At 48.5% G+C, this 22009-nt stretch overlaps 1 protein-coding gene, 1 long non-coding RNA gene and 1 other non-coding gene across 4 annotated transcripts; all 3 read right to left on the reverse strand.

Annotated features, from left to right (window-relative positions):
* Nucleotides 1–5171: 5171 nt before the first annotated feature.
* EEF2 (eukaryotic translation elongation factor 2) lies at nucleotides 5172–14349 on the reverse strand. Its single transcript, XM_024568836.3, has 15 exons — nucleotides 14197–14349; nucleotides 13009–13223; nucleotides 12000–12181; nucleotides 11707–11918; nucleotides 11018–11196; nucleotides 10742–10847; nucleotides 10132–10245; nucleotides 9751–9889; nucleotides 9393–9588; nucleotides 8454–8712; nucleotides 7904–8011; nucleotides 7115–7468; nucleotides 6594–6776; nucleotides 6377–6509; nucleotides 5172–5879 (listed from the first exon to the last, which is right to left on the reverse strand). The coding sequence occupies exons 1-15, from the start codon at nucleotides 14197–14199 to the stop codon at nucleotides 5686–5688; spliced, it is 2577 nt and encodes an 858-aa protein (XP_024424604.1). The 5' UTR covers nucleotides 14200–14349; the 3' UTR covers nucleotides 5172–5685.
* LOC112312746 (small nucleolar RNA SNORD37) lies at nucleotides 11270–11334 on the reverse strand. Its single transcript, XR_002975633.1, has one exon. It is a non-coding gene; the product is annotated as a small nucleolar RNA SNORD37 (small nucleolar RNA).
* A 723-nt stretch (nucleotides 14350–15072) lies between the features above and the next one.
* Nucleotides 15073–21814, reverse strand: LOC123480583 (uncharacterized). 2 transcript variants are annotated; one of them, XR_006656653.2, is made up of 4 exons: nucleotides 21307–21814; nucleotides 20240–20418; nucleotides 18803–18837; nucleotides 15073–15245 (listed from the first exon to the last, which is right to left on the reverse strand). It is a non-coding gene; the product is annotated as an uncharacterized lncRNA (long non-coding RNA). The 2 variants fall into 2 exon arrangements; XR_006656652.2 differs by lacking the exon at nucleotides 18803–18837.
* Nucleotides 21815–22009: the final 195 nt, after the last annotated feature.

Raw genomic sequence — 22009 nt, forward strand, 5'->3', positions numbered from 1 at the left:
CTGCTGTGTTCCAAGCCTAGACCCTATGGCGTTCGGCCTTCCGCATCCGCATGCCGCTGTGCCATTGGCCTACAGGCTCACCCCTGCAGGTGATTGGCCACAATGGACATCTGTCAAACTTACGCTCCCCTCTGACCAGGATCCTGAAGCTGAGAGGCGGGATGCTGAAGTCATGCATCCTTCTTCCTGCCTTTCTCAGGAGCAAAGTACACAAATTCAAGTCCCTAGCCCCGGCAATAGCAGCTACTGGGGTGGACCCGGACCATGGGGCTGCTTTGGTTCCTGAGCGGCAGTAAAATGTTACCCACGTTCCAAATACATAAATAAAAATGTTATGAGGTCAGTCAAGTGCTGCCTTTTATGCTTGAGGATCCTTCTGTAACTCCCGTTTGTCTCAAAATACATGATAAAAATACCTAGCATTTACTGCAAGCCCTAGTATGTACCAATCAGCAACCTGAGAAGATAAAATATATCAAAATTTCCCGTCCTACAGATGGGCAAACTGATAGCCAGAGAAGAAACTCACCCAAAATCACATAGGCCGTAAATGGCATAGCTGAAGTTCATTCCCAGATGGACACAAAGCCAATGCTGAATCACCTCAGATACCATCAGACACAAGATCCTGTGTGTTTTGACCTTGGGCGACTGCCCTAACATTTTGCCATTCTCCCTTGTCCACTCCACTCCAACTCTATTTGCCTTCTGACCTCAAACATTTCATTCCTACCCCAGGTCTTGGCATGAGCCGTTCCTTATGCCCGGAGATTGCCTTCCTCCACTCACCTAACTCCCCTGCACACTTCAGCACACAGCTAAACCACACCTTCTCCCATACCCAGCTTCCCCCTATTATTACATCTTCCATTCATATAGTACATTTCTTACAACTGATGAACCAGTATTGACACATTTTTATTAAGCAAAGTCCACGTTTATTCAGATTCCTGGTTTTGCCTGCCCTATTTCTGTCCCGGGATCCCACAGGACATTAGTTGTCATGTCCGTAGGTCCCTCTTGGCTGACAGTTTTCTCACTTCCCTGTTTTTGATGACTTTGACAGTTTTGAAGATTGGCCAGGTATTTTGTAGACTTTTCCTCAACTGGGATGTCTAATGTTTTTCTCATTGGAGTGGAGTGATGGGTTCTAGAAGACCACAGGTAAAGTACCATTTTCATCACATCATATCCAGGGTCCAAACTGTTAAATTGACTTACTACTGTTGTTGAACTTGGTCACCGGGCTCTAGATGTCTTTGTCAGATTTCTACACTATAAAGTTACTTTATTCCCCTCCCCTTCTGTATTGTTTTTTAAATATTTTATTATGCTTTTAGTTGTCCCATTTCCCCCTTTCACTCCACTCCACCCTGCACACCCCCTCCTGCCCACATTCCCCCGCTTTAGTTCATGTCCATGGGTCATGCATATGTTCTTTGGCTTCTCCATTTCCTATACTATTCTTACCCTCCCTCCCACTGTCTATTTTCTACCTACCTGTACTGTTTTCTTTGGAAGAGTTACTCATGCACAGCCCACACTCAATAAGGAGCTGGAACATCACTTTTAATTGAAAAAACTGATAAATTGAGGTAATGCACACTTGTGTATTTGGCAAGCATTTTCTTAAAAATGAACCAAATGAGCCTTGGCTGGGTGGCTCAGTTGGTTGAAGTGTAGTCTTGTACACAAAAAGGTTGTGGGTTCGATTCCCAGTCAGGGTACATATCTAGGTGGCTGGTTCCATCCTCAGTAGGGGTGCAAGTGGGAGGAACCAATTGATGTTTCTCACTCTTTTCCCTTCCTCTCTCAAAAAAAGGAAAAAAATCAGTAAAACACGTTCTCGGGTGAGGGCTTAAAAAACAAAAACTGCTTCAAAAAAATAAACAAATTGAGCCTGTCACTTCAGGGATAACAACTGACAGTATTGTTTGCCAAAGGCAAAATTTGGGCTTTCAAGCAAAATGTTAAAGATGTCAATACCTGCCCTGCCCTGGCTGCTGTGGCTCACTGGATTGAGTGCCAGCTGCGAACCAAATATCACTGGTTCAATTTCCAGTCAGGGCACATGCCTGGGTTGCGGGCCAGGTCCCCAGTTGGAGGTGTGTGAAAGGCAACAGATCCACAATTCTCTCACTCTTTCTCCCTCCTTTCCCTTCTCTAAAAATAAAAAGTTTTCAAAACTTGTTTAAGCTTCCTGATACTTCAACACTTTTCTAATTGAACTTAACAAATGTGATTTTTCAATAGTGTCTAATGAAATGTGTCAGACATCTCAAACAGCTGCAAACTTGGTTAACCAATGTTTCCAAATAGTCAACACTTGATGTTACAAAATTGTGCATGGGGAAAAGACCTACTCAAGAGTGCAAGACAAACCAGTGGATTTTAATTTAACAGTATTGGAAGCTCATTAATATGGCTTCAGATAAATCGTAATTAATCTTTAAGAAACTACTTGTTGCCCTGGCTGGTGTGGCCCAGTGGATTGAGTGCTGACCTGTGAACCAAAGGGTTGCTGGTTCAATTCCCAGTCAGGGCACATACTTGGATTGTGGGCCAGGTCCCTGGTTAGGAGTGCATGAGAAGCAACCACACATTGATGTTTCTCCCCCCCCTTTCTCCCTCCCTTCCCCTCTAAAAATAAATCTTTAAAAAGGAAAACAAAAGAAACTATCACTTGTTGAGTTTTGGTGTTGTTTCAAAGAATATCCACAATTTGAAAACAAATGTTGAAATATTTCTGCCTTTTCATGTATGGCATAACTGAGGGTAGGTTCTCTCCTTATAACTCAACCAAATCACACTGAAACAGATTCAATACAGAAGCAGATGAGACTCCAGCTATCTTCTAAGCCATAGATTGCAGACTTGCAAAAATGTAGAACAATGTTACTCTCACTGTATTTTGTTTAAAAGATAGGTTTCCCCCCAAAAAACTTAACATGTAATGGGTTTATCATATTTAAAACAATCACCATTCTTAAGTTTCTCAATTTTAATTTCCAAGTATGGTAAATATCTAGATAAACCCATTTAAGCAAAAACTCTTCAGGGTCCCCAGTGTTTTTGAGTATAGTGATCCTGACACCAAGAAAGTTGAGAACTGCTGGCCTACAGCAGCCACAAAATAACACAATTAAAGCCAATAAATAAGATGCAACAAACACAGGTAGAAAGCAATACACACACGGAAGAGGGCAATGCTTGCGTGTCATTACATGAGACATAACGAAGCCGTCAGGTGTCAGCTCCTGTAGATGGAATCACTGTGAATGTGACGGCTATAAAAACCCTTCCACATAAAGGGGCTGCATTAAGGATCCACATGTAAGTGGCACGGCCACCAGTTAGTTTAGAACTGGTTAAAAATTCTAACCCAAATGCAGTTCAAACTTCTCTCAACTTGGTCACATCCCTGGCAAAATGACTAGATACTAAAAATGTGCAAAATAAAATGCAATGTGGTATTCTGGATTGGATCCTGAAACAGAAAAGGACAATAGTGGAAAAACCAAATAAACTGTCATTTAATAGTAATGTACCAATGTTTGTAAGGTTTGACAAATGCACAGTGGTTATGTAAGATGTTACCTAACATCTTTGCAACTTTCCTGTAGGCATGAAATTATTGAAAACTATTTTATAGTGTTAAACAGTTGAGATTAATGGCAAAAAATTCTAACACCAATGATCTGGTGGGACTTTTTAAGGATGCCAGGGCTCCAGAGGCTGCACAATTCTGGGGCTGAGGGCTGTTTCATGCCTTCCCAACATCCCACACACCTGGTTCCTGCCTTCTAAGTGCTGGTTGATCGCCTGTCATTTTTGACAACTCAGCATGCTCGCCAAGGGGCACCATCACTGTTTTAGACTGTCTTAACAATGCACTTCGGGTGTTGCTCACCAAGATTTAGAAGTTCTAATTAGATCTTGGCCTAGAACTAAATGTTTTAAAGTTAAAATAAAAATCTATCAAGGACTTACCAGTTTTGTTTTGTTCTGAATTAAAAAAAAAAAAAAAATCTCAAGATAACTTGAGTGGTTAAATATGTGGTTATCTGTGGCTTTCCTCACTGGACCACGACCTCCATGAAAACAGGGACAATTTAGTTTTCCAAGCCTGCACTAACCAATATGGCAGCCCCAGCACCATCAGACTATGGAAATGTAACGTGAAACTAAAAATTCAGTTCTTGTTGATTAGTGTGGTCTGATACACCAAGTTTGCAAGTTTGATCCCTGGTCAGGGAACATACAATAGTCAACCAATGAATGCATAAATAAGTGAAACAGCCCTGACCAGTGTGGCTCACTTGAGTGGGCATCGTCCCAACAAAGGGTCACCAGTTTGATTCCAGGTCAGGGCACAAGCCTGGGTTGTGGGTTTAGTCCTTGGCTGGGGCATGTGTAGGAGGCAACATGTTTCTCTCCCTCTTTCTTCCTCCCTTCCCCTATCTAAAAATAAAATCTTTAAAATAAAAAAAGTGGAACAAATCTGTTCCTCTAAAACCAATCAATAAAAATATTTTGAGTTTCAGTTCCTTGGCTACACTGGTCCCATTTCAAGTGCCCTCTAGCCACATGGGGCCTGCGGCTCACCCCTCTGCAGAGCAGAGAGGTGAGACTGGTCCACCATCACAGCAGTTAAGTTCCGTTAGATGGCCCTGGGTGGTCTAACATTTGAACTGACACTTCAAACTTTTAAAACATGTATTTTTAGAGAGAGAAACATTGATATGCAAGAGAAACATTGACTAATTGCCTCTTACATGCCCCCTACTGGGGACCTGGCTGGCAACCCAGGCATGTGCCCTGACCAGAATTGAACCAGCAACCTCAGTTTACAGGCCAGCGCTCAATCCACTAAACCTTACCAGCCAGGGCTAAGGTTAAATTTTCTTCAAAAAATTTTTACTTATTAAGACAGAGGGGAGAGGAAGAGAAACATCAATTTTTGGTTCCAATTCTGCATTCATCGGTTGCTTCCTGCATGCAGCCCAACAGGGGACTGAACCCACAATATTGGTGCATCAGGACAGCACTTCAAGCAACTTTGCTACCCAGCCAGGGCTACATTAACTTTTTGTATCACAGTATTACCTTTCGCCATGTGTAAGCCCATTCCAGCCTGAGTAAACCGAGAAGGAAGTCACGTGGACACACAGTCACCACCATAATCAAATTTATTATTCCAATGGCACTAATACAGCTGGAGGTGTTCATGGTGACATTGCACAAGATTTCCTGCCTTCTAGCTTCTGCCCAACAGAAATGTCTACCTGCTTGCTCCTTCCCCCTTTCTGGGGGAAAATCCACTACGGGCCATTTACCCAAATAAACCTCTTAATGCGTTTAGTTCTTTTTTGGACATTTAAGTTTCCCTCAGAAATGGAAAAAAAAAATACAAGTGTTGAGTGTCCCATCCCACCTCCCCCACCAGCCAAATAAGTCCCTGCGGCCAGGGCATTTCTGTTGCCTCTGAAATCTTGAAATAAATATTGAACGAAACAGCATCAAGTGTTCATGTTGAGTGATGGCATGAAGTGGCCCCAGAACCTGCCAGGCGAGCAGCCCTGTGTCTGGACAGTCTTGAGGTGTTGGAGAATGAGGGCTTGTTGTGGTTGATCGTGAGCCAGTGTGGGGGGCGGCACCTGGGTGGCAGGCTGCAGGGAGGGCAACCTACAATTTGTCCAGGAAGTTGTCCAGGGCCGGGATGCCTTCCTTCAGGCCTTTGCGCTTGCGTGTCTCAGCCACCACCTGGCTGGGGCGGCTAGTGTTGTCAAAGGGGTCCCCGGGCAGGATCTGCCAGTGGTCAAACACACACTGTGGGAAGGCCTGGCCACCTGTGTTGGATCTCAGGTCAGCGGTGAAGCCTGTGAGGAGAAGCAGGTACAGGGCTCACTGGTCAGCCCAGCTTGGTGCCTTGGCCAATCCCTGAAAGCGGGGTGACTCAAACACACACCAGAGATCAGAGTCCAGACAACCGGGGGTAGATCAGATGTTAAACCACTAACCCTGCTCCTCTCCCCAGCCTTAACAATGAAGTAATGCTGCCCCAACTAAGTCTCCATCTGCTCACCCTCAGGAAGAGCCTGACCTACTTCCTTCTCTGCCAGCCTCAATCTTAAAGATCTCATTGAGTCACACACCTGAGATCCTACTTCTCCCCAAACTTAGCGATTCAGAGGTCCACAGGAAATGGGCCAAATGCACAGGGGAAAGGGAAGCAGTTTGTAGGTAATATCCACAGCTCTCATCAGACTCACTTGGGGCCTCGGAAAAGGGGGCAAGAACTGGATCTGTCCTGGACCAGACTGGCTGTAGTACCAGCAGGCAGCAGGTGTCTGAGAGCTACTTAGGGAATACTTACCAAAAGACTCATTAACAGGCAAGTAGGCCTTTACCACAAACATAGGGGTGCCAGCCACCTGGGACTCCTCGAAGACATGGCCCCGCTTTCTGTTCAGGACACCATAGATACCACCAACCACTTGCTCTGGACACTGTCAGGCAATGAAAGATTATCAGCAGCTGCTAGACGGTATAGGGCTCAGTCACATCAGGATGGCCAGGCCTACCTAACCTACCTGGATTTCCACAAGGTAGATGGGCTCCATGAGCCGGGGCTGGGCAGTCAGCACACTGGCATACAGGCAGCGCCGGGCTGTGGGGATGATCTGGCCACCTCCACGGTGGATAGCATCAGCATGAAGTGTCACATCGTGGACATCGAAGCGTACGCCCCGCATGTTCTCCTCACACAGTGCCCCCTGCACAGGGAGTGGGCCAAAACCACCGTCAAGCTCCTGCCTCTCTCTACTGCGGCCCGCCAAGGGGCAACACATCAGTCACACAACCCTGCCTATGCCAGCCACCAAGTCTCTGACCACAGGGACCTAGCCTGTTGCCTTGCTCGGCCTTCCCAGGGTTCCTCTCCCAGAAGAGAGAACCATTGGCCTCACTTTGCTAACACAGAAACGAAGACAGGTGACCCTGAGGATGCCCCCCCCCACAAGTCTGCACAGGTGTGCCCATGCCTGTGCCAGGACACCACTGACAAACTCTGATGCTAATGATTTATCAGCTGGACAGCCAAGTGCCCCCTCACCTCCTTTGTGGCCCACTGGAAGCCAGCCACTACGCTGTCCTTGATCTCGTTGAGGTACTGTACACCCTTGGTGATGTCAGTGAGGATATTGGGCCCAGTGCCGTCGGGCCCGAAGCACCAAATCTTGCGGGCCTCAGCCACATCCCATTCATACTTCTCAGCCAGGTATCGGGCCCGCGACTTGAGCTCCTGGCGGGCCGATACTTCACCCTTGTCGATGTCCTCAGCCAGGCCATCAGGGAAGGGCCGCGCCTTCATGTACAGCCGGTTGTGCTTATTGGGGGACTTGGACAGGCAGAGCACGTTCGACTCCTCGCTGACTGTCTCACGATAGGAGACAACTGGGTCAGATTTCTGCAAAAGGAGCATGAGGGTCAGACCTGTCTGCTGGAGGTGGTGACCACCCAGGAAAGGGGTCTCCCAAAGAGACTCGAGAAACAGACTGGCAGTGGGTGTAAACATCACAACCATTTGCTTGACTTGGTGGCACAAAGCCATGCATGTTTAACTTAGGCGAATGAAAACCAGAGTGCCAGCAGCTGGGCCTAAGGCTGCTAAATGCCTTCACTCTTCAGAAGCTTCTGTGTTTAGAGTATTTGGAAAGCAAATTCCTCACACTCCAACCTCAAAGCTGTTAAGGATGTGTGTGAACTGCTGGTTTCATAGGGAAATCACCTTATCTGGCAGGCATGGGTGGAGATGAAGGAGGGAATTCTCAGGCCAGCCAGGACATGGGGCCCTGCCATCTCTACATGTCCCCCCACCCTTGGTAATGGGGACGTGCCTCACCTTGATAGGAATGCAGGCGTGGTCCTCCTCCAGGTCCTTCAGGCAGATCTCCAGGTGCAGCTCACCAGCTCCAGCAATGATGTGCTCCCCTGACTCCTCAATGATGCACTGAAAGGGGGCGCATGTTAGCCCCCGGGCATCGAACTCAGAGAACCGCTTGGGGAACCCAGGGGATTGGGAGGGGGAGAGTAGCAGGCTCTAAGCATCCCTTCTAGCTGGAGATTTTGGGGGAAGTTGTCAGGGCCCGTGGGAGGAAGCAAGGGGTCCTGTGAAGCTTTTTGCTGGTTCTCAGCATTAACGACCTAAAAGAAAGACCCACAATCTATAGCCAGCCTGCAGAATCCAAGACCAGCATTGCTGGACAATAAACTGCCATTTACAAGGGCAGCAGCACTGTAAGGGAAGGTACACATCTAACACACCTAACCTTACAAACAGTTCCAGTGGGAAATCCCTACTTTTACAAGTAGCCACCCCATGTTTCCAGCTCAGCCACCAACAAATCAATCCTGCATGTGGTGGTGGTGCCTACTGCCGGGGCGCTGCCCACCTGCACCATGGGGTCGGACTTGGCCAGCCGCTTTAAGCCCTCCACCAGCTTGGGCAGGTCAGCTGGGTTTTTGGCCTCCACAGCAACCCTGACAACAGGGCTCACGCTGAACTTCATCACTCGCATGTTGTGGGCGTGCTCGAAGGTGGTGATGGTGCCTGTTTTCACCAGGAACTGGTCCACACCCACCAAGCCCACAATGTTACCGCAAGGCACATCCTCGATGGGCTCCACGTAACGTCCCATCATCAAGATCGTTCTGGGGGAAACACAAAATGCACCACTGTGACGCCAAGTCCCTGACTGCCTGCAAGACAAGCTCCCTTCCTTCTAGAGTCTGTGGCCATCCCTCCTGCATTGAGTGCTGGGGTTCTACCCTGAGTATTAGTTGGGGGAGAAACCTCCCAGGTGACTGTTTCAGTACAAATCCTAGCTGTGTACCAAAGACAGAATGCCACCTGCCATTCCTACACCCCCCATGCAGGGCTCCACACACCTGACCAACAGCTAAAAAAAGGAAGTATGGTGTGCGCCACCACCAGTTCCCACATAGTCAGGGCCCTGAGGAGCTGGAAGGGGTGCAAGCTCTGCCTTCCCCAGATTAGGGCTGGGGGTGGGGGCTGACACACAACTGATTTTTCTGGGATCGGCACCTGCCCTGTGTTGTGACACACTGCTGCCACTGTTGTGAGTTCAGAAACACCTGCATCCAACTCACATCTGGGGTTCTACCCTGAGTATTAGTTGGGGGAGAAAGAGGAACAGCGCCCCATTTCCTGGTGTGCCTCATCCAGATGAGCCTCTCTGGGTTGTGAGGTGGTCAGGGAGCTCAGCAATACTTGTAACACTCTGAACTCTTACTCCTCCTGCAACTTGGAGCAGGGGAGGGAGGGCTGGGACCAGCCTTGGGTCACAAGTGATTAGAGCCAAGCACTTCACCTCTGGATTGGCTTCAGGTATAGGTCCTCCTTCTTTCCGGGTGTGTAGTTGGGCCCCATGATTCTGACCTTTAGGCCAGTGGATACCAGCCCTGAGAAGACACGGCCGAAGGCGTAGAACCGGCCTTTGTCGGAGGTCGGCACCATTTTGGAAATGTACATCATAAGTGGCCCTTTGGGGTCACAGCTTTTAATGCCTGGGAAGTAAGAAAAGAACCTATCAAAGGAGAAAGGATGATTCCCTTGGGGGTTCAGCCTTCCAGAATCCTGAAACCCTAGGCTCGGCAATGAGCAGCATCCCAACCACATAGCCACCGGTTGCTCAGGGCCCCCTTGGGGTTCAGGTGAACCTTACATACCCATGGCTGCCTCGTCATCGGGGGGCCCCTCATACAAAAGCTCACAGCGGTACTTCTGGGCTGTCACCGGGGAGGGCAGGTGGATAGTGATCATCTGCAGCAGGGCATCGCCAGCGGGCAACCAGCGGCGCATCACAGCCTACGGGAAGGGGCGCGAGATCAGGAGAAGGCAGCCTGGGGAGACCCTCAACCCTCAGCACCACACGCTCATCAACATGGTTCAAATGTCTGGTCCTCTAGAAAGGCCATGCAAACACCCGAGGCCTCCTATCCACCCCTACTCGCAACTGTGTTGCAGTTGGGAATGCTTTCAACATCAGAGCGGGGCCCACCGCTGGCAGGGAGCCCTGACAGGGACTCTTGGGACGTCCTTGTACTCACCTTCAGAAGTGGTTTGCCTTCTTTGTCCTTATCTTCACTGTCCAACTTGATGTCCAGTTTTTCAATCAGTTTTGCCGTCTCCTCTTTGTTGAAAGTCATGATAGCATCGAACACCTAACATAGGGGGGTGGAGGGAATGGCACAGTGGGTTTAGGAACATGCTGGGAAGCCTAAGACCGTGCAGAGCAGAGAACCGCAAGGCCATGTGAGTCCTCACCTTACTACAAAGGACTCAACTCCAACTGAAAAAGTCTTGGAGACGCCTCCCACTAAAATTGAAAAAACCTATCCTGAATTATAGCCTACAAACAAGTTGTAACACATAATCGCTTAATTCAGAGACTGGCAATGCAATGCCCAGACCTTCCTGCCTCGCCTCACCTCACCTAACCGACCCCACCTAGGGATGCCAATTGCCCCGCTTATCTTGTCAGTTGTCAGGGTGAAGCCCTGAAGACTTCACCCTCACTGTTGTGCTGCCTCACCCTTCTCCCAGCAGTCTCCTTGAACCTGGCCCTGCCCAGCCCCACTGTATCTTGCCACAAATGACAGTGGGTCAGGTAGTGGGTCTTCCCAGAGGATGCACATCCATCAGGCACATGCAACTCACCTTGAAGATAGGATCCAGGATAAGTTGGCAGAATGTCCGTGGCAGCTTCTTGCCATCAGGGCTGGTGGCGGACTTGCTGAATTTACCATTGGCTGGATCAAAGTACCTGGTGGAGAAGGACCAACCCAACCAGGTTAGGGGGATACAGGGTGAGGTGGGCCACTGTAACATGGCTGAGCGGAATGACCCCACAGACATTTGGTGGTCCCAAGCCACATCATCAACTCCAAGTCCCTACCCACCTCACAGGTTTGTAGGAGGCCCTGCAGGACTCACCGGTCACCCCACAGCTTCTTCATCATGTCCTCTACTTTCTTGGCCCGCTCAGCAGGCCCCAGCTGACCTTCGCCCTTAGCAGCAAATTTGGCCACATACATCTCTGCAAACTGCTTCAGGGTGAAGGCCCAACCATGGAGACCAGACCCAAAGCCAACGGTCCCAAGGACAGGGTCAATCTGAGGGAACAAAAGAAAGCTATCAACGGGGACAGACAAAAAGCACAGCTACCAAGTCTCTGGGTGCTGTGGGCCTCAGACATCAGATTTCTTCAACTGCCTTCAGGTCAAAGTGAAGAAATTTTAGTCATCATGTACAGGACGCCCAATTCTGCCTCCATCCCCTCCACCAGCAAGGCAGGAAGGATAAGCAATAACCCAGAGGACACTGACCCCAGCCCCCAGCCTGTTTCAGCAGGCAGAGTAGCCCCTACCCCACAGCCTCCCTAAAAAGTGCTAGATAAAGTCGGTTCCAAAAACATTCCAGCCCCGTTTGCCACCTCAATGTTCCTGGTAAACCTACTTCCAAGCTGCCCCAAGAAGCCCCAGGGGACCCAACCCCCACAGGAGGTCACAGACTTTCTAGTCTGTGGGAAAAACCCAGCCCACCCAGAGGACAGCATAGGGGGATACAGTGGGGTAGACAAGAGTTTGTCAAGGGACCCCAACTACAGCTGACAAGCAACATACCATGATGTTTCCCATGGGGCCGCTCTCGCCCTCTCCGTAGGTGGAAATGATGACGTTGACGTTCTCCACAATGCGCTGGAAGGTCTGATAGAGCTCCTCGGGCTCCAGCTGCAGTTCAAGCAGAGCCCGGTCCATCTTGTTCATCATCAGCACAGGCTTGATGCGCTCTGCAATGGCCTGCCTCAGCACTGTCTCTGTCTGCACACACACGCCTGGGGCAAACAGGATTTTCGTCAGCTAGAGGGAGGACACGCCCAGGTTCCAAACCAGACGTAAGGAAACCTGCTGCTTACCAGATACACAGTCCACTACCACCAAGGCACCATCAGTGACACGGAGGGCAGCTGTCACCTCTGAAGAAAAGTCCACGTGCCCAGGGGAGTCAATGAGATTGATAAGGAAACCAGAACCATCCTTGCTCTGCTTGATGAAATTCAAGTCATTCTCTGAGAGCTCGTAGAAGAGGGAGATGGCCCTAAGGAGATTAGTACAGGTTGGCTGAATGAAAGGCACACCTGTCCCAGTCTCCTAGGTCTGCACTGTCCTCCTGGGATTCCTGCCCAAGGGGAATCAGGATAGAAGCCTGTAATCCCTCAGCAAGGGTGTGATGTGTTAAAAAGACAGACCCACAGCCCAGAGTGGACACTGTACCGTCCCCTCTCCCTGCATTGCTCATCCTTAGAGACAGACTTCAGACCGCCTATACAAAAGCCATCCCACCCAGAAGCCTCTGTCCATCTTCCACATAGCAGCTGCAAAGGCCCACCTGTCCAGTCCCCCACCTGGATCTGCTTAAGCGCAATACACCTGATTTCAAATAGCAACTATATGTATGACCAGAAACCCAGAAGACTACCTTCCCCACCCTCCCCAGCTGAAATGAGTCTCAGAGCAGACGACCAAGGAGAAGCTCACAAATTCCCAACTGAAAACAAACAGCAATTTCTGTCACTTTGCTTTGGGTTCTCACTCCCACTGACAATCAGAGACAGGAAACTGTCATTCAAAGAGCACCCTGTGCAGGTTAAGAGCATCCTTAGATGCCAGCGACAGCCTCCCAGACATTGCCAAAAACCCCTCCCACCCCGGAATGGGTTATCACTAGGTTAAGTCCCCCTTCCTCTCCAAGCCCCCATCACTGCAGAGCTTATCTCACTGGATAGAACCTCGTTCTCACAACTCAAAACCAGACTCCTCTCCAGAAGCCTCTTGTGAAAGTTGAGTCTACAGGTCTGTCTCCACGCCGGACTCCAGGTGAGCACCTCCCCCCTACCAGTTCAAAGAGCACTAGCGCTTGCTCACGTTGACTTGATGGTGATGCAACGTTCCTGCTCGTCCTTCCGAGTGTCAGTGAAGCGGGTCTCCCCAGCCCGGGCAGAGGCAATGATACCAGCCTTACACACCAGGGAGTCAGTCAGTGTGGACTTGCCATGGTCCACGTGGGCGATGACTGACATGTTCCGGATGTTGGCTTTCTTGTCCATGATGGCCCGGATCTGATCTACTGTGAAGTTCACCTGGATGGGGGAGGGGGGTTTGAGGTTCAGGAGGGACCAGGACTCCAGGAACCCGGTTGGCACTGCTGACTTCAATTGATGTGACTTCAAGTGACTTCAACTGCCAACACCACCTCCGGGAGTGGACTGATCCTGAGGCAACCTCAACTCCCCATCTTTCTGCTGATACCTCTTTAAAAATGCCACTTGCCCCATCTCTCAAAACCCATACTTTTAGTTGTCATTCAGAAGTGACAACCAATTTCCTGTAGGTGGGGCACGTGCGCGTGCAGCTTAATAACATGGAAGATATAAAACTCCCTCCAACCCCCCTCCCTATTGCCACTGGGATATCGCAGGCTTTGCCCAACCAGACAGCCCCTTTAAAATCCAAGGTCACCCTTCCACCTGGGGAGGAAGACAGGGCCACCCAACCCTTAAGGTTCCTAAATATATCAGGACTGGTGGGAAGCCTGCGTACTACAAGCGTCCACCTCGTGGCTCCTAGGGCCGGCATTTCGCAATTGAACGATACAATAAACACGAAGCCAGACAACTGTTAGAAAAAGTACTTCTGGGTTTGGCTTTTCTCGTTTTGCCACTTCCCTGTCACCATGGCCCCCGACAGAAAATCGAATTCAAACTCCGGGACGATGGGTTACGTAAGACAGCTCCCCCTCTCCCCGCTGCCATGGCGGCCCCCGCTGTTACAGCGTCTGCCACATCATCATACCCCCCAACCCCGCCTCCGCCCCAGCCACAGCCGGGTCCGGAGGCCCGCAAGGCGGCGGCGCCCCCGGAAGCGGAGAAAAGGCTCGGCGAGCACCATGGCGCAGACATGGCGGCCGCCGCTCTCCCAGCCACAGGCCCGCCAGCCCAGTCACCGCCTAGTCTCGTTCCTGTCAAACAGGCTCCAGCACTCCAGGCCCGGCAGCGTCAGCCCCGCAGAGACCCCGCCACGGTTCCAAGCTACCAGCGTAACGGTCTTGCTTACCATGGTGGCGGATGGCGATGGATTCTCCCAAGGAGATCCAAGTAAAGGGATTCAAGCCCAGGATGCGGCGACAAGGGCGGAAGAGGACGCTGACGTCAACACCCGACATTTTATAGACGGACGCCGGTTGGGCGGATCATATGACCGCGCAGCAGGGGTGGGGCGAAGCGTCTCCGCGCGCATGCGCTTGGGTTGCTCTCCCAGTTAACTCCTTAGGTGCTGGCAGAGCTGCTCGGGGATACACACAGAATCTGCGTTCTGTACCTGGATTTCCGTGGATCAGGGGTCGGTCCGCTATCTGGGTGCACGCCTCTGAGATTCAATACTCAGATTCACAAAACGAAGAGCGCCGTTTTAGCCGAGAATATTAATCATAGCAACTATACCAGATTGCAAAATGCCAAGTACATTAAAAAGCACATTACAATGTAGATTACCGAAGTCAATTTTCTTGTTTTGATATTATATAAGATGATACCACAGGGAGAAGCTGCGGAAAGAGTACTCGGGTCCTCTCAGTACTATTTTTGAAACTACCTGTCTATAATTATTTTAAATAAGATTTTTTAAAAGCAGCCGCTCATTACTCATTATTTCCACAAAGAGCTTGAGTGTCTACTATGCACCATTGATATATATGCATATATACCTATGAGAGGTGACTATATCGGTGAACGAAACACCTTTCTAGTTCCATCACTTTATGTGTTCTTATACTAGTTACTCGGATTTCTCTGTGCCTCAGTTTCGTCAGCTGCACTATGGGAGTACAGTTAAGCAATACTACTTAACTGTTTGGGGAGAGTAAAATTAACTAAATACAGGTAAAGAGATTAGCACCACGCTTGACTCAGTTCTTAATACACGTCAGCTATTTTAATTAGCTACTATTGCTATTAATAAGACATTTATTTCAGGAGCTGGTTTACCAAGTCTCAGGAACAGGGCTAAGGGCTTTCTTTCCGGCGGCGCAACTTCTCTGTCCATTTCATTTCCTCTCCAGGGGGAGGCGCAAGAAGACTGTTTTGCATTTGTGTCCTCATCTGACCCTAAGAAACAGTTGTATTTTAGGTCTTTGGCTGGAGGGAACGAATCGCATTCAATTCCGTTATCTTTATTCTTTGTAAAGAGCTCAGCTCAATGTCTGGTACAAAGTAGGCGCTCCGTAAATACTTCTTACATCAATGAATGATATTCTCATTAGCGCAAGTAAACCCCTTTGGGTGAATCTTCCCCTAAATTCACTCTGTCAAAAGGAGAGGGACTGCAGTGCTTTTCCTTAGCTGGGAAAAGGGGGAGACGTGCGTCAGCAAAAAAAAAAAAAAAAAAAAAAAAGATGCAAATTCGGGTCTGGACACTATAATAAACCTCTGCATTCCTCCCACTCCTTCACCTTCGCAAATGCTTTGCGCATTTTGCTTTGTAAAGTGATGTCCCAGCCCTGATTTCCCTTAATTAAAGATTGCGCCCTGATCCCTGTGATTCAGTTGGTTGAGCATCCTCCGGCAAAGCAAAAGGTCGCCAATTCTATTCCGGGTCAGGGCACGTGCCTGCCGCATAGGAGGCAACAGATCGATGTTTCTCTCTCATGTCGATGTTTCTCTCCCTCTTCCCCTCTCTCTAAAAATAAATAAAATCTTTAAAAAAAAAAAGACTGCTATCTTCACCCTGCATTTAATACAGAGGGAACGAATTCGGGAGCTTCTCAATGAGGTTTTTGTTGTCTTCTTTTAAGGCTCAGAGTGGCAAAAGGAGTGGCAGCAGATGCCAATTCCACGGACTCGGTCTGCGGTCTTTTTTTTTTTACGTTTTAAATTATGTTTATTGTATTTATTTTATATTATAGTTGTATAATTTTGAAAGATAATTTTTATTTTTTTGTCTTTTTCTTTTCATTCAGATTATATATTTCTTTTTTTTTTAATTTTTTATTGTTATTCAATTCCAGTTGTGTGCCTTTTCTCCCCTGCGGTCTTTATTTATTTATTTTTATTGACTGATTTTGAAAGGGAGCGATTGATTTGTTGTTGCACTTATGCATTCATTGAATGTGCCCTGAGCTGGTATCCACCCGCGACCTTGGTGAATGGGGAAGACACTCCGTGAACTACCTGGCCACGGCCTCAATCTGGGGTCTTTAAACACCTACACCTGTGTTCCTAAACCTTTTTTGTGTATTAATTTTACAAGGTAACCACATGTGCCATTTGATCAGTTTTCAGCAATAGGTATCCAGTTTCCCATTCTTAATACATTTCTCTTTCATCTTAAAATTATTTTTAATCTTTAAATGCACTGAGCCCTACTGTGTGTGCTGGACTCCGTATTTAGGCACTTCGCAGCAAATTGGGACATTTCAGAAAAGGTTTCCATTAAGAGGAGGGTGAATTTCCTCTCAAATGAATAGATTGCTTACTGAGAACATTTAATTTAGTGTAAGTCGCAGAAGCCGGGGGAAAACTTAGGAGGAATAGGGAAATTTAAGTCTCGCCCCACCACACACAGTTACCCTTCGTGGTGTTCAGGCCCACTGCCGCAGGGAAGGAGCCAGATGTTGGCTGAGGACTTTTCCCCACTGCCATCCCCAGACCCACATTTAGCAGAAGCCTGGGGAAGGCGCGGGACTTCAGCAGAGTGCAAAAGCACCCACAGACAGCCTGGTTCAGGGTCTGCAATAATAAATCCAGGCGGGGTGACGGGGTGCGGTGGGGAGAAGAGCGGGGAAGAACTAAGCGAAAAAGTGACCTCTGCAGGGAGGCTCCGCTGCGCATGTGCTTCCTGCGGCGCAGGGAGGGCTCAGAAGCGGCTACAGCGGCCCCTACTGACCAGCTGCAGTCACTGAAGCTTCCTGGATTAGATGCGGCTACCACCCTTTATATCAATTAATTCACTTAAACCTCCCTACACCGTGGGCTTTGGGTGGGTTTATTTATGCAGGAGAAAACTGGGGCTCAGAGAAGTTCTGTGATTTGCTCAAGGCTACCCAGCTAAGAAGAGCCAGAAACCAGTGACTCAAAAAGGCATGGTTTAGAGGTATATATGCACAGTGGAATTTATTCAGCCTTGAAAAGGAGAAATTCTGACACGCTACAACATGGATGAACCTTGACGTAATGCCCAATGAAATAAGCCAGTCACAGAAGGACAAATACTGTGTGATTCCACTTATAAGCGGTCCCTAGAGGAGTCATATTCAGGAGACAGAAAGTAGGTGGTGAGTGCCAGGGGCTGGGAGAGGAGGAACGGGCAGTTAATCTTTAATGGGGACAGTTTCAGTTTGGGAAGATGAGAAAGTTCTGGAAGATGAGAAAGTGGAGATAGTTGCACAAAAATTTGAATGTACTTGATACGCTAAAACTGTAAACTTCAAATGGTTAAAATGAAACATTTCATGTTAAATATATTTTACCACAATAAAAAGGGCATGGTTTAATCAGGGAGTAACTCTGCCTCATTGCCAGTTCTTTTTTGTATTTCTGATTTGGTTGACCCAAACCAGACTACCAGAGTTTAAATCCTAGTTCTTCCCTCATTGGCTGTGTGACCTTGGGCAAGTTACATAATCTTTATAGCCTCAGATTCTGCACTTAAAATATTCAAGAGAAAACCACAAGCCCAAAATGGTGTCAGTCATGCTAAAAGCCCATGATGCCAAATCTAGATTTAATACCTGATCTAAAGGCTGAGTTTCAGCCTTCCCCAGAAGTGTAATTTTAATCAACCAGCCTGGAATTTCCTGGTCAAGCACTGTACGGTAATCTTTCAAGAGCCCTCTCCATCCCACAAAGAAAGAAGAGGCAATCTGCACGGTAAAAATCCTTCCCCTTTTCTTCCGCCCCACCCCCCCTGCAAATGTCCCAGCCCAAAATAATCCTTCCTTTTCTTTTGTCAATATCCCTTGTTCCATCCTTTTTCCTATAAAACTTTCCATTTAAAATTTTTTTGTTTGTTTTAGAGAGAGAGGAAGGGAGGGGAGAGAGAGATCAATTTGTTGTTCCACTTATTTTATATATTTGCTGGTTGATTCTTTTATGGGCCCTGGCCAGAGATTACACTCACAACCTTGGTGTATCTGGACAACACTCTAACCAACTGAGCTACCTGGCCAGGGCAAAACCTTCCATTTTGTACATCAACCTCAAAGCACCCTTTGAAGCACCATTTTAATTGCTAAATGGGGTGCTACCTGATTCATGAATCACTTAATAGAGCCAATTTGATCTTCAAATTTACTCAGTTGAATTCTACTTTTTAACAAAAATATTGAACAATACTTTCCCCTGTGCATACGGGAGCATATGAGTGGAGATCTCAATAAAAAGAACCCCTGATGCAGCCTGCTGTAAGCCTTGCCCTATATCCATGGATCTCACCTGGGAGTGACTGCCCCCAGGAGACACTGGGTGGTGTCTGAGGAAATCTGTGGTTATCACAAAGGGAGTACTCCTAGTACAGAGGAGTGGGTGGAAATCAGAGATGCTGCTCAACACCCCAAAGTTGCCCGGGCTGCCCTCCCTCACAGAGAATAATCCTGCCCTGAATGTCCATGGTGCTGAGGTTGAGAAAACACCTGTATGTGTTTATTTTTTTGAAATAATATGCTTACCCTGGAGGATGTGGTTCAGTGGATGGAGCATCAGCCTGCAAACCAAGAGGACACTGGTTTGATTCCCAGTTGGGCACATGCCTGGGTTTTGGACCAAGTCCCCAGCTGAGGGCATGTGAGAGGCAAATGGTCTATGTTTCTCTCACACATCGATGTTTTTCTATCTTTCTTTCTCTCTTTCTCCTTCCCTTCCCCCTCTCTAAAAATAAATAAAATCTTTAAAAAATATAAATAAAATAATATGCTCAAAATTTTTAGAGTGTGGATGGTATTCATTCATCCAACAAATTTAATGTGCACCTCCTGTCTGATGCCACACATTGACTGAGATGCTAGAGACACAGGACAAGCTTCTCTATCCTGTTAGAGGCAGGACCATGCCTGGAGAGTTGGAGAAATAGGAAGGATGCCCCTGAGGTTGCAAAGAGTGGGAGCAGCAGAGTAAACAAGGGCAGAGAGGGACTCTAGCATTTGTTGTAGAACCTGTGGGCTACAGGTTCTTGGGAAGACTTTGGCTTTTACCCCAGGGAGGTGAGACCTGTAGGGCTGTGTTTAGAGGGGTGAGACCTAAGGTGTTCCCAGGCACCCTCTGGTGGCTGTTTCTGGGATAGTCTGTGGGGAAAGTACAGAGAGGACTGTGCTGGTCCAGGTGGGAGATGATGGGAGCTGGACCCAGGTGGCCTTCCTGGCGGGGGTGAGAAGTGGGCTGATTTACACCAGATTTTGGACGATGGAACAGATAGGTTTGGCTGAGAGAAGTCTAAGCTGACTTCAAGATTTTGGCCTAATGAAGTTGAAGGATGGAGCTTCCATCAGCTGAGGTGAAAGGCGCCGGTTTGGCAGAGAATATGGAAAGAAAGCTCAGCGTTAGCATGACGAGTGTGAGACAGGGTGAAGAGCCCACATGCAGACGCAAGGGCAGCTGGACATGGAGTCCAGAGCTGACAGGGAGGCCAGGTGCTGCAGGGCTAGATGTCTCAGTCATGTTAGGATTGCAGGAGGTGGAACACATGTTGCAGGAGTCCATTTACATGAAATGTGCAGAACAGGCAAATCCTTAGAAACAGAGTGCCGTTCATGGTTGCCAGGAGCTAGGGAGGGGGTTAGAGAGTTACTGTTAAGGGGGATGGCATTTCCTTTTGGGGTGATAGAAATGTTTCAAAATTAGAATGTGGTGCCCTGACCAATGTGGCTCAGTTGCTTGGACGTTGTCCCACAAAGTGAAAGCCTGCAGGTTTGACTCCCAGTCAGGGATTATGCCTGGGTTGTGGGTTCTGTCCCGGGCAGGGCATGCCCAAGAAGCAACCGATCGATTTCCTCTCACATGTTTCTCACCCTCTCTTTTTCCCTCTCTAAAAATAAATACATAAAATCTTTTAAAAAATTCAAATGTGGTCCTATCAAAATTCTTTACATGATTGTCAAAATAAAACAAACCTCTTGGCCCTGGCTGGTGTGGCTCAATGGCTTGAACACAGGCTGCAGACTTGGGGGTCGCCAGTTTGATTCCCAGTCAGGACACATGCCTGGGTTGCGGGCCAGGTCCCCAGCAAGGGGTGCGCGAGGAGCAACAACACATTGATATTTCTCTCCTTTCTGCTTCTCTTCCCCTCTCTCTAAAAAATGAATAAATAAAATCTTTAAAAACACACACACACACACACACACACACACACACAAAACCCTCCTGCCCTGGCCAGTGTGGCTCAGTTGTTTGGAGCGTCATCCCATAACCAAAAGGTTGCAAGTTCCATTCCCAGTCAGGGCACATATCTAGGTTGCAGGTTCAATCCCTGATTGGGGTGAGTACTGGAGGCAACCCACTGGTGTTTCTCACATCGATGTTTTTCTCTTTCCTTTCCTCTTTCTCTAAAAGCAATGAAGGTGGGGGAAGGGGGGTAAGGGGACTGAATATAATGGAAAAATACAATAAAGATTAAATTTTTTAAAAAGCAATAAAGGTGTTTTGGATATTTAAATTGGTGGACTGTTAAGTAAAATAGACTGCCCTCCCTAATGTGGGTGGGCCTCATCTAATTAGTTGAAGGCCTCAATAGAACAAAAAAGCTGACTTCTTCCAGCAAGATGAAACTCTACTAGCAGATGGCCTTCAGATTTGAACTGCAACTTCAGCTGTTCCCTGGGTTTGCATATGCAGGTGCGTGTCTTTTTATGCACTTGTTCCAGTAAACTTGGCAAGTCACTTAACTACTCAAGACTTCAGTTTTCTCATATGTGAATTGGAACCAAGAATACTACCTATTTCTTGGGGTTCGCTGGCGTGAGAGTGAAATGATAACATGTTAAGTGCTTAAAACGGCATGACACTTATTATTAGCTAGTATTATTACCATCACTCTTATTATTTCCTTGGGAAGTGGAATTGGTGGGTTAAAGGTTGACATCCTTTTTCTAAAAGGCAATCAACCCAGCCATTTTCTACACCGGCTCCTTTAAATATTTTCCGTACCTCTTTGTCATTTAAAAAAAGAAAAGCTAATCACCTGGAACAGGTAGAAAGTCTGAGCTCCGCTGCCTGTGGACAGTGGGGAGCCACAGAGAGCTCTTGAGGAGGACTAGGTTCCCGTTACTGAAGATTCCAAAGGGTTACTGTGGCTGAGGAGGCAGATAGCGGCGGGGTGGAGGGCGACGCACGCAGGGTTGAGGGATGCAGGAGCTCCGGAGGTCCCACATTTCTCCGCCTGGGGCCAGCCCGTGGGTGCAAAGCTAGCTCTCTCTGCCGCGTCAGGACCCGGATGTGCAGTGCGCGGGGCTCGCGGCCCGCCAAAGCAGCACCGCGCCTCGCTGCAAGGCGCCGCACTGCACTCACTGGCGGCCGCTGTGCTGGGTTAACCGCCTCCTCCCCCTACGCTGCCCGCCGGGCATCCGGGAACGCACTGGGCGACTGCCTCACCTAAGGGGCCGCGGCACATGGCTGCATTGTGGTCGCCACCCCGCGCCTTCCCTTCCTCCCTATACAAGACCCAGCACTCGTCCCCACTAGTGTTAGGTTCATACCTCTTTAAGAAGCTAGACGCGAAAGGGGTGGGCGTGGTGGCCGCTAGCAAAAGGGGGCACCGTCGGGCCGCCCAGATTGGCCCAAGGCCCGGGCGGCGGCTACGCGCCTGCGCAGTACGCAGCGGCGCGCGCAGTCGAGGCGGGGGAGAAGGGCATGCGGATGCCTAATTGGGCCGCTGCGACCGCCCT

Source organism: Desmodus rotundus, unplaced genomic scaffold (assembly GCF_022682495.2).
Source record: "Desmodus rotundus isolate HL8 unplaced genomic scaffold, HLdesRot8A.1 manual_scaffold_503, whole genome shotgun sequence".
In the NCBI taxonomy this organism is placed as follows: Eukaryota; Metazoa; Chordata; class Mammalia; order Chiroptera; family Phyllostomidae; genus Desmodus; species Desmodus rotundus.

Coding starts and splice junctions, on each gene's coding strand:
- EEF2 (XM_024568836.3), bottom strand. Junction 11,197..11,706: donor GCCCCATGGGAAACATCATG/GTATGTTGCTTG, acceptor TTGTTCCCTCAG/ATTGACCCTGTCCTTGGGAC. Junction 5,880..6,376: donor GCCTGTTAATGAGTCTTTTG/GTAAGTATTCCC, acceptor TTCTCCTCACAG/GCTTCACCGCTGACCTGAGA.